General features: G+C 34.3%; 1 protein-coding gene across 7 annotated transcripts; it reads left to right on the forward strand.

Moving 5' to 3' along the window:
• Positions 1 to 599: 599 nt before the first annotated feature.
• LOC139785834 (probable ATP-dependent RNA helicase DHX37) lies at positions 600 to 2,526 on the forward strand. Of its 7 annotated transcripts, none has more exons than XM_071725002.1 (6): positions 600 to 744; positions 799 to 919; positions 991 to 1,193; positions 1,289 to 1,500; positions 1,744 to 1,844; positions 2,378 to 2,526. In XM_071725002.1, the coding sequence occupies exons 4-6, from the start codon at positions 1,349 to 1,351 to the stop codon at positions 2,452 to 2,454; spliced, it is 330 nt and encodes a 109-aa protein (XP_071581103.1). In that variant the 5' UTR covers positions 600 to 744; positions 799 to 919; positions 991 to 1,193; positions 1,289 to 1,348; the 3' UTR covers positions 2,455 to 2,526. The 7 variants fall into 7 exon arrangements, 6 of the variants coding, with proteins under 6 accessions (XP_071581103.1, XP_071581102.1, XP_071581104.1 ...); XM_071725001.1 differs by having other exon boundaries at positions 799 to 914; XM_071725003.1 differs by having other exon boundaries at positions 799 to 909.
• Positions 2,527 to 12,711: the final 10,185 nt, after the last annotated feature.

Consider the following 12,711-nt stretch of genomic DNA (forward strand, 5'->3'; position numbering starts at 1 on the left):
AACTGTGAATCAAATAACGTATATCGTATGTACATACTTTTCTAATATATCCAACTATCTTACGCATTTTTCTTTTTACATATAATTTTATTTAATAACACGATTTCTTATTATTTTCCATCTATGCGCAACGTATTTACCGCATGTACTACGTTTACGCGAGCGTTACTTTTGTAGTAACTTACAATAATTCACTCGTTTACGCAGAGTAAATTATCGTAAGTTACTACAAAATTTCCTTTACGCGAAGGAATTATCGAAAGTTACTACAGAAGTAACGCTCGCGTAAAACGTAGTAATATCCCTAAGAGCACAGTTGACGGAAAGTCGACGGCAAGTCGACTTTTATAAGTCGACTTCTAGTCGACTTCTAAAAATGGCGGAAAGTCGACTAAAAGTCGACTTCTAAATAGTCGACTTATAAAAATGGCGGAAAGTCGACTAAAATGCGGAGGGGAAAGACTAAAGTCGACTTCTAAATAGTCGACTTATAAAAAGACGGAAAACAGTCAAGCGGCGCGTCTTGCATCATCAATATGGCGGCGAATCTCGAGGAGGCTGGAGGAGCAGAGCTTACGCGAGTGCGAGGAATACGTGCCGCGAGACAGGACACGATAAGACGTCGTAAAGCGCCGCGCTATCAACCACCGCCACGAAACGTCGTCGTCGTCGTCATTCACAGTCCTCGTCATCATTGTCTTCCCGTTGACTTCCTCGATTAGATCAGAATACTGGAATTTGACTGTATGTACGTTGCAATATGTTTGAGATGGTTATCTACAACAAAAATTGTTACAGAATGCCGTTACCAACCGACATGGAAGCGAAATTGCTGCGCCAGATAGTTCTTGCAGGTATGGCGGATCTAAAAGAGGATCAGGATAAGGCCAAGTGGAAACATGCTTACAGGTTAGGTATGGTGTGTTATTAATTATCATCGATAATTAAGACCTATTGAATGCGACCTCTCCATTCTGAACCATCTTTCAGAACACCAGAAATGGAGGAACTTGTGTTCATGCATTCTTTGTGTGTTCTACGGAAAATCAGTCCGGAATAGGTAGTTTATAAAGAGGTGTACGAAACGAATAAGATGTACATGCGAGGTGTCACGGCGATAGAACCCGAATGATTGCCGAAATTCGCTCCCATGCTATGCATCTTAGTGAACCATTGGTTGATCCACCGCCAAGGTATTTTTATCACAATTGTTGCTTTATAATGTTTTTCCTACTTATTTATAAAGATATTAATCTTTATTATAATCGAATATTATTCTCATTTATAGATATAATCAAGGAACCGGGAAGATTATTTGCCGCGTGTCTGGTACATTCGGAAAGGCCGGATGGGCACTACCATCGATGGATATAGAGCATCCGTGGACGGTGTCAAGTGGTTCGCGTATTTCTTCTTGGAGGGTCAAGTGTGCCCTAAGCTGAAACGATTTGTCCCGTCGCTGCTGACGACACCTGGGAGCATCACCAAGTCATGGGCCAGGTAAATCGTTAAGGCTCAGACACAATGACAAAAATAAGGAATAAGATAAAGGAATAAGGAATAAGGGAATGTCGCATCTCACTTCAGTACACGTACATTAAAGTGAGATGCAACATGCCTTATTCCTTATTCCTTTATCTTATTCCTTATTCCACTCATTGTGACTGAGCCTTTATTCTATCTCCTTTCGATTTCACGTTGATTCATCGAATAGATTACATCAATTCAATACGATTTTTTCAGGTTGATACCACGCACTCAAACAATAGTAGTACAAACGCTGCAGTCGCAGGGAGTCGTGTCCACAGACAAACTGCTAGAAATCTGGGGTTCGGATAAAAAATGTGAGATTTTAATTTATAAAATAATATTTAGATATTATCATAGACTTCTATACAATACTAGACCGCAGACAGGCATCTCGGCCGTGATGCTTGCCGCCATGTTGATTTTAGTCAAGATATGCTATAGGTACTACAGATTCTATACAAGTGGTTTTATACAAGATTTCTATACAATAGTCTGGCATATACAGAATGTCCAAAAGAAAGGGTTTAATACTACAGGAGTAGTGGTTCGATTTCGGCATCCAAGTACGCTACTCGTCGAAGACATGACTTACAAACTTATTGATAACATGTACCAATATTTAACACAAAAACATTCGCCTGCTTCGTTATGTACTGTAATAACGAATGCAGATAAACGCACATCATGAGCAACTGAACATCCGATAGTGACTTATTGTTAATTCAATATGGCCGCACCCTTCACTAACACTTGCACCTCGCACTCGCATCAGCTTTTCGGCAGTGCGTCCATAGATGTTAGTGGTCTAGTATAAAAGTCTGTGGATATTATATATTTATAATTTTAGTTCTGTTGTCAGCTTACCAGAAGTGGCTGCCGGAATCCGCGCACGCAGAAGTGGCACAGATATGGCCGCCTTTGTAATTAAGAATAAAACATTAGGATTGTAATTATACAGTTTTTTAGATAATTAAATTATTTTATATATGAAAAAAATCGAAATGCATCAGTTTTAGCCCTCCAGCAAGGGGTCGATTGTGTATCTTGAAATAATGAGGTAAAAATTACAAAAGTGAAAAAATTCATTAGCGTATCTACGATTTTATTTATCAAAATCTAATAAAATCTGTTAACTTTTGTCATTTTCACCTCGTTTCAAGGTACACAACCGACCTCCAGACGTACGCGGCGGCTTATTTTATCGACTTTAAAAGTTGGCGGGAAGTCGACTTTTCGTCATGACGGGAAGTCGACTTTAAGTCGGTGGTTTTTGCGACATTCGCCGACTTCAAGTCGACTTCAAGTCGACTTTCGTCCTTAAAAAAGTCGACTTCTCTGCCAAGTCAGTTTCGGTAGAAGTCGACTTCAAGTCGACTTAAAGTCGACTTTTTGCTCTTAGGGATAGTACGGGATCCGGCCGCGTGATTTATACGTTTATCTGTTATTTTATCGAAATGCGATTTTAATGGAAGATTACATATCAGGTCATACATCGCGGCCGGTGTGCCTAGCAAAATCTTGCCGCAAGTACCCTCAATTAGAGCTGTTTTAATTAAATTTTTTAAGACAACTTCGTTCATTTGTTTGCGAAGTAAATGAAGCGTCATCTGAAAGAGAGTGATCTAAAAAACTTGAAAAAAATAGGTTCCCACCTCTCAGTCTGCCGCAACCTCCTGGCAGCCAGATGCAAAAAGGTTCTTTTTTGTTAATTATTATCAACGTTCATCGTGTATCCCCGCGGAAAACAGTTAAATATGAACTTTATATGGACCTTAATAAAATCTCCATTTAAATTTTATTTGATTTAAATTAATGCTGAATAACTGCATTAATATGGCTCATATTTGTTCTATATATAAAACTTAATTAAGAATATAAGAAGAAATGCCGATATACATTTCGATTAAAAATCTCGAACATATGAATACATGTCGTATATTCTTAATTGACGTGTATACTCGTACGTATGTTTCGTAGTATACAAAGTATATATACGTACTTCTTACAGTATCATTTCATCATCAAAATATTCGTATTTAATTTGGCTTAATAAGGATTTAATTAGCTAATATATTCAATTTAAATATTAATCTTATTAAAACCATATATGAAATTAATAAGTTGTACATTTTATTCAAATTTCATTAAATTCAAATAAAACTTTTATATGTTCTTAATATGTTGAATTCAAATAAGACCTTTATATGTTCTTAATAAGTTCTAAATCTAATTTAAATTTAATTAAATTCAAATAAGACCTTTATACGTTCTTAATGAGGCTTTTAAGGCACAGCGCGCGCGCACCTGGGGCTGGATCCTTGAATTTATTCGCAAGAAAAACGTATGCGGAAATTCTGCTCTTATAAAAAAGTTGCAAGTTGATTAACTAAAAGCCATGCGATCAACTTGCAACTTTTCTGTAAGAGTAGAATTTGCGCATACCTTTCTCTTGCGAATAAATTCAAAAATCCAGCCCCTGTTGTAGCTTGCCGAAATTTTGCGGTTTCAATCAACAGGCAATGTTTTTCAAACGTTTTGTAATATGTGTTTAAAACTGATTTTCAAATATTTTTCAAACGTTTAAAAAACATTGTCTGCTAATTAGGATAATAATGGGATTAGAGAATATGGTATCAACAGAGAATGAGTTATAAGATAAAAAAAAACGTTTATAAATTACAATTATTGTGTTTATATTGGTTTGCTTTAAATCCAGTGGTACAAAAAGAAGATAAGTAAACTTCTGATAAAATTAACGAAATGCGCAACACTTGCGCAGTAATCGAATACATAAAAACAAATATTAATCGCTAGCAACAAAAAGATTGATGCAGTTGCACAAAATATTAATCACCATAAAAACCAAGAATACAATTTGCTAGCTCAAAAGAATAAAAATAGAGACATTTTTTATATACTTAATCAAACTGAACCCTTATGGAAAAATACACTCAACTTTTGGTGTTAACCGTTAAAAAAACACCATAGAAAAACTCTTAAAGTTGGGTGTGATTTCGGACCAATTGAAGGTTAAGGAGGGTGGTTAGTAAAATCACTTTGATAAGAATTAGTTCAAATTTACGGAGAATATTCGTCTATGGGAATCTGTCGTCCATGCCAAAGTTGAAGACAATCGTCTGCATGGTTGTCGAGTAATTAATTATTGAAGTTATACTCTTGTCTCTCTCTTATACACGGGCGACACAGCAGAAATCTTACCTAACCTGTAATGTAACTCTCGAAAGCATATTAAAAATGATAAAAATTTAGTGAAAATAAGTGCAAATAATTTTTTACATATTTAGGAAGAACTTTCTCGAAGACTGAAATGATTCGTCTTTATAGTTATCAAGAAATTGTAAAAATAAAATAGGACCACATTTATTATTTCCACATTTCAATGTGGATAATAACGTATTTGGGTTTCAGTTGTACAAACAACTCTTTTTAAACCTTAAGAAACAGCAATTAAATGCATTCCACATATTTATTTGCTAAAATTCGTTTATTTCACGCGACGAAAATCTAACCTATTGCTTTTCCCCTGCCGCGCGCCCCTTCCCCGCACGAAGAACGAACCAACCTCCTTAACCATCATTTGAAGGTTAATCTTCAATTGGCGGTCCGAAATCACACCCAACTTTAAGAGTTTTTCTTCGGATGATGGTTAACCTTCAAGTGATAGTTAACCTTCAATTAATGATTAATCCTTAAAAAATGACGGTATAAACCCTAAAAATATGAACCCTCAAATGAAAGTAACAAATATGGCGTCCCAATGAGAATCTCTTAAGGAGGGTGGTTAGTCAAATCAATTTGATAAGAATTAGTTCAATGGAGAATATTCGTCTATGGGAATCTGTCGTCCATATATGCCAAAGTTGAAGATAATCGTCTGCATGGTTGTCGAGTAATTAATTATTGAAGTTACGGGCGACACAGCAAAAATGTTACCTAACCTGTAATGTAACTCTCGAAAGCATATTAAAAATGATAAGAATTTAGTGAAAATAGGTGCAAATAACTCTTTACATATTTAGGAAAAACTTTCTCGAAGACTGAAATGATTCGTCTTTATAGTTATCAAGAAATTGTAAAATAAAAAAAACAGGACCACATTTATTATTTCCACATTTCAATGTGGATAATAACGTATTTGGGTTTCAATTGTACAAACAACTCTTTTTAAACCTTAAGAAACAGCAATTAAATGCATTCCACATATTTATTTGCTAAAATTCGTTTATTTCACGCGACGAAAATCTAACCTATATGCTTTCCCCCTGCCGCGCCGCCTGCCTCGCACCGAGAACTAACCAACCTCCTTAAGGACTCCGCTCGCTGAACCGGATTCCTCGCCTCGATCCTCCCTCTCGGACGCTAGCTGCCGCAGCTCTCCCTTTCCTGGCGGTGAGCTCTCCCTGGTGATCCGACTCTCGCTCGGTTAGTCTCCAGAACACGAGCCGCAACGATCAATCCGTCAAGAAAGAAATAACGGACTCGAGACGTTCGAAGAAACGCAAGCAAGTGCGGCCATGACACCTAACGAGTGAGGAAGGAGGCGGGGGCTCTTTGAGAGTGGCGACTCGCGCGTCGCGCCATTTAATGTGAAACGATCGGGCGTTGTAAAACGCGAAAAGAATTCGAGCGCAATATCTGAACAAATTATTTAATTTTTAATAAGTCCAATTATTAATATTTATTTTCATAATTGAACTTATTTTTTATTTTGATAAATGTAAATACAAATATCTTATTGTATTAATATTTAATATTAATAATTTAATTAGTTGCTTAATTTAACTTCTTGTTTAATAAATGAGCGGATGTAGTATTACTGAAAATGTACCTATTATATAATATTTTAATTTTCAAAATTGTCAAATTACAAACAGGAATTTTGTTGTAACTTTTACAGTTATAAAGTAACTATTTAATGGAAATGGAAGCCTAAAAAAATTAATATTGTAACGCAATTATTATAATGCTCAAATTATAAAATATTTACATTATCCATGTCTGCCAATACAATATAATTTTTTATTCATATTGCATTCTATATAATGGCAATGTTATTATATATTTGACAGGCAAATCAAAATAGCTTTGAATCGATATCGAAATAATGAAATATCGATGTCTTAACAGAAAATACATAATTTGCCTGTTTTTCGACACATATATATTTAAAATGATTAAAAACTCTCAAAGAGCCCCCGCCTCCTTCCTCACTCGTTAGGTGTCATGGCCGCACTTGCTTGCGTTTCTTCGAACGTCTCGAGTCCGTTATTTCTTTCTTGACGGATTGATCGTTGCGGCTCGTGTTCTGGAGACTAACCGAGCGAGAGTCGGATCACCAGGGAGAGCTCACCGCCAGGAAAGGGAGAGCTGCGGCAGCTAGCGTCCGAGAGGGAGGATCGAGGCGAGGAATCCGGTTCAGCGAGCGGAGTCCTTAAGGAGGTTGGTTAGTTCTCGGTGCGAGGCAGGCGGCGCGGCAGGGGGAAAGCATATAGGTTAGATTTTCGTCGCGTGAAATAAACGAATTTTAGCAAATAAATATGTGGAATGCATTTAATTGCTGTTTCTTAAGGTTTAAAAAGAGTTGTTTGTACAATTGAAACCCAAATACGTTATTATCCACATTGAAATGTGGAAATAATAAATGTGGTCCTGTTTTTTTTATTTTTACAATTTCTTGATAACTATAAAGACGAATCATTTCAGTCTTCGAGAAAGTTTTTCCTAAATATGTAAAGAGTTATTTGCACCTATTTTCACTAAATTCTTATCATTTTTAATATGCTTTCGAGAGTTACATTACAGGTTAGGTAACATTTTTGCTGTGTCGCCCGTAACTTCAATAATTAATTACTCGACAACCATGCAGACGATTATCTTCAACTTTGGCATATATGGACGACAGATTCCCATAGACGAATATTCTCCATTGAACTAATTCTTATCAAATTGATTTGACTAACCACCCTCCTTAAGAGATTCTCATTGGGACGCCATATTTGTTACTTTCATTTGAGGGTTCATATTTTTAGAGTTTATACCGTCATTTTTAAGGATTAATCATTAATTGAAGGTTAACTATCACTTGAAGGTTAACCATCATCCGAAGAAAAACCCTTAAAGTTGGGTGTGATTTCGGACCGCCAATTGAAGATTAACCTTCAAATGATGGTTAAGGAGGTTGGTTCGTTCTTCGTGCGGGGAAGGGGCGCGCGGCAGGGGAAAAGCAATAGGTTAGATTTTCGTCGCGTGAAATAAACGAATTTTAGCAAATAAATATGTGGAATGCATTTAATTGCTGTTTCTTAAGGTTTAAAAAGAGTTGTTTGTACAACTGAAACCCAAATACGTTATTATCCACATTGAAATGTGGAAATAATAAATGTGGTCCTATTTTATTTTTACAATTTCTTGATAACTATAAAGACGAATCATTTCAGTCTTCGAGAAAGTTCTTCCTAAATATGTAAAAAATTATTTGCACTTATTTTCACTAAATTTTTATCATTTTTAATATGCTTTCGAGAGTTACATTACAGGTTAGGTAAGATTTCTGCTGTGTCGCCCGTGTATAAGAGAGAGACAAGAGTATAACTTCAATAATTAATTACTCGACAACCATGCAGACGATTGTCTTCAACTTTGGCATGGACGACAGATTCCCATAGACGAATATTCTCCGTAAATTTGAACTAATTCTTATCAAAGTGATTTTACTAACCACCCTCCTTAACCTTCAATTGGTCCGAAATCACACCCAACTTTAAGAGTTTTTCTATGGTGTTTTTTTAACGGTTAACACCAAAAGTTGAGTGTATTTTTCCATAAGGGTTCAGTTTGATTAAGTATATAAAAAATGTCTCTATTTTTATTCTTTTGAGCTAGCAAATTGTATTCTTGGTTTTTATGGTGATTAATATTTTGTGCAACTGCATCAATTTTTTTGTCGCTAGCGATTAATATTTGTTTTTATGTATTTGATTACTGCGCAAGTGTTGCGCATTTCGTTAATTTTATTAGAAGTTTACTTATCTTCTTTTTGTACCACTGGATTTAAAGCAAACCAATATAAACACAATAATTGTAATTTATAAACGTTTTTTTTTATCTTATAACTCATTCTCTGTTGATACCATATTCTCTAATCCCATTATTATCCTAATTAGCAGACAATGTTTTTTAAACGTTTGAAAAATATTTGAAAATCAGTTTTAAACACATATTACAAAACGTTTGAAAAACATTGCCTGTTGATTGAAACCGCAAAATTTCGGCAAGCTACAACAGGGGCTGGATTCTTGAATTTATTCGCAAGAGAAAGGTATACGCAAATTCTACTCTTACAGAAAAGTTGCAAGTTGATCGCATGGTTTTTAGTTAATCAACTTGCAACTTTTCTATAAGAGCAGAATTTCCGCATACGTTTTTCTTGCGAATAAATTCAAGGATCCAGCCCCAGGTGCGCGCGCGCTGTGCCTTAAAAGCCTCATTAAGAACGTATAAAGGTCTTATTTGAATTTAATTAAATTTAAATTAGATTTAGAACTTATTAAGAACATATAAAGGTCTTATTTGAATTCAACATATTAAGAACATATAAAAGTTTTATTTAAATTTAATGAAATTTGAATAAAATGTACAACTTATTAATTTCATATATGGTTTCAATAAGATTAATATTTAAATTGAATATATTAGCTAATTAAATCCTTATTAAGCCAAATTAAATACGAATATTTTGATGATGAAATGATACTGTAAGAAGTACGTATATATACTTTGTATACTACGAAACATACGTACGAGTATACACGTCGATTAAGAATATACGACATGTATTCATATGTTCGAGATTTTTAATCGAAATGAATATCGGCATTTCTTCTTATATTCTTAATTAAGTTTTATATATAGAACAAATATGAGCCATATTAATGCAGTTATTCAGCATTAATTTAAATCAAATAAAATTTAAATGGAGATTTTATTAAGGTCCATATAAAGTTCATATTAAGGTCCATTTAACTGTTTTCCGCGGGGAGTTTGCACAATATACAGGTTCCGAGATATTTGATTAGACGTATTTACCCCGTAGACGTTTTAGCCCCGGTCTCCCCTACTGAAAATGTACCTATTATATAATATTTTAATTTTCAAAATTGTCAAATTACAAACAGGAATTTTGTTGTGACTTTTACAGTTATAAAGTAACTATTTAATGGAAATGGAAGCCTAAAAAAATTAATATTGTAACGCAATTATTATAATGCTCAAATTATAAAATATTTACATTATCCATGTCTGCCAATACAATATAATTTTTTATTCATATTGCATTCTATATAATGGCAATGTTATTATATATTTGACAGGCAAATCAAAATAGCTTTGAATCGATATCGAAATGATGAAATATCCATGTCTTAACAGAAAATACATAATTTGCCTGTTTTTTGATACATATATATTTAAAATGATTAAAAACCCACATAGCATGCATATCAAAAAGACGTCCCGAAGATTTCCCGAGAAGATATCCTATCTCCTAAATATATCTTCGGGATATCTTCTGGACGTCTTTTTGACATGCATGCTATGTGGGAAGCCAATGACCTACATAACTAAAACTGAAATTATAAAATATATGTACGATGTAGACAGTATAAAATAATTAACATAATTAAACTTGCAGATTTGTGGTTGATAATGACAAAATTCAATAATAAACCTATAACCTAACAGACTACAACGCAAGACTAACATAACTCGCAGGTTTATTAAAATCTTATGAATCACAATTTTTGATTAAATATGAATATATGATGGGTCAATGGGAACACTTTCAATTAAATAAAAATTTAATTTGGGTGTTAATTAAAATTTTATTTGTTTCAAATACAAATAAAATTTGAACTCAGGATGGTTAGATGCTTATTAAATATTAATATGATCCATATATGCGCCTGGACAAGTTAAATCCAATAGCAAGATCTTATATAAATTTAATTTCGATCCAAATTTGGAACATATTTAAATTTAATTACTTTTATATTCAATATTTGGTTTTTATTTGAGTTTAATTTCGTTCATATAAATGACTAATATAAACCATATTTAAAACATATTTAACTCTTTTCCGCGGGTCGAGACAATTTTTACACAAATTGAAGCTAAATTTTTCCTCTACACGATGGAATATGGTTGCCTGCGTAAAAGCTGCCGCAACTGGTGGTTGCCAGCATTTGAATGACTCGCTCTCGCCTGCGCGAGCTCTTCAATCTTACAATGTGTTACAATGGAATAATCACAGCAATTTCCTTGCATTTCTTTAATATTACAATAGTTCCTAAACAAGTTTTCAAAAATTCCTTTTATAAATAAATTCCGCCGCTCATTCGTCTTCCGACTCGTCTGAACTCGCAACATCATACTCCAAATCATCAGAATTATCATTCGCGTTTTCAGATCTTTCATTCATCGACACGCGCAATTTTTGTAAATTTGATGTGGCAAAATGCTACAGATCCGTGTTGTATTAAATTACGCGTTGAAGATTGCGGTTGGTTATTAGATGGTTTTTTGAAACCAACGTGGTTCGTTGGGTACCCAACGCCGTTGAAAGTCGAAGATGTATTGCGCGTGTCGATGAATGAAAGTTCTGAATACGCGAATGATAATTCTGATGATTTGGAGTATGATGTTGCGAGTTCAGACGAGTCGGAAGACGAATGAGCGGCGGAATTTATTTATAAAAGGAATTTTTGAAAACTTGTTTAGAAACTATTGTAATATTAAAGAAATTCAAGGAAATTGCTGTGATTATTCCATTGTAACACATTGTAAGATTGAAGAGCTCGCGCAGGCGAGAGCGAGTCATTCAAATGCTGGCAACCACCAGTTGCGGCAGCTTTTACGCAGGCAACCATATTCCATCGTGTAGAGGAAAAATTTAGCTTCAATTTGTGTAAAAATTGTCTCGATACACGATGAACGTTGATAATTAATGAAAAAGGACCTTTTTGCACCTGGCTGCCAGGAGGTTGCGGCAGACTGAGAGATGGCGACCTATTTTTTTCAAGTTTTTTAAATCACTCTCTTTTAGATAACGCTTCACACGGTCTTACATACAGGTCTGGAAACTCCTGTGTTTTTAAGTGGTGGGGGGTGTCACCGTTAGTGAGGCACGTAGACCCCAGTATTGCAGCGAACCTATCGGACGGACGGGAAACTGAGCCGACCGTGACCATGTTCAAATGGTGGTAATCGTGTGTGCGTCAAAAATCAAAATCATTGAAAATTGTTAACATAAATTGTAAATAATAAAAAATTGTTAACAATTGTTTAAATTGTTAACATAAATTGTAAATACAATGCCAAAAGCGTGCATTGTGCCGAATTGCTGGAAGAAATTTAAGGACAATACAGAAAAATGTTCCGTTTTTAAAGTGCCTCAAAACGAAGAATTGCGTAAAAAATGGGAATCTGCAATTCCAGGCATTGCAGTATTGAAATCGTCGCAACACGTGTGTGAGCGTCATTTTGAGCCGACGTGCATTGTGCGAAAATTAGAGAAGCGTAGTCCAGATGGAAAAATTCTCATTGATGTAAGTGTGAATTATATGAACAGTTTTGTCGATTGCATTTTCGCATTTGCATAAGGTAAAAAACTGTGCAACATCGTTCCCGGTAAAAAATTTTTCATATAAAATTATGTATAATTATATAGAATTATATAGAATTATATAAAATTATATATCAATATGTATATATGTATATATGCGTCTGTTACTTTTTTGTATGTATCCCTTTCTAAATATTCCTTTTTTTACATCTTCCCGGTAAAAAAATTTTTAATATAAAATTATGTATATATGTAATTATATAGAATTATATAGAATTATATAAAATTATATAATATAACATATTTGATATATAATTTTATATAATTATATATAATTCTATATAATTATACATAATTTTATATGAAAAATTTTTTACCGGGATTGCACAGCTGTTTGGATTATATATATGGTTTTGACCAGCCTAACACCGCGGTCCGATTCACACTGAGCGCTATTGGCATCATTCTATCTTTATCATTCATTAGGCATAAACAAGGATAGAATAACGCCAATAGCGCTTTGAACATGCATCGGACCGCGG

This window comes from Temnothorax nylanderi, unplaced genomic scaffold (genome assembly GCF_030848795.1).
Source record: "Temnothorax nylanderi isolate EJ_2023f unplaced genomic scaffold, tnyl_v1.0 TNYL_tig0897_pilon, whole genome shotgun sequence".
Lineage (NCBI taxonomy): Eukaryota > Metazoa > Arthropoda > Insecta > Hymenoptera > Formicidae > Temnothorax > Temnothorax nylanderi.

Excerpts from the sequence above, each read along its gene's own strand:
- LOC139785834 (XM_071725002.1), top strand. The coding sequence starts at position 1,349 with ATGGGCACTACCATCGATGGATATAGAGCATCCGTGGACGGTGTCAAG. Across the intron at positions 1,501-1,743 it reads ATCACCAAGTCATGGGCCAG|GTTGATACCACGCACTCAAA; the intron begins GTAAATCGTTAA and ends CGATTTTTTCAG. Across the intron at positions 1,845-2,377 it reads CTGGGGTTCGGATAAAAAAT|TTCTGTTGTCAGCTTACCAG; the intron begins GTGAGATTTTAA and ends TTATAATTTTAG.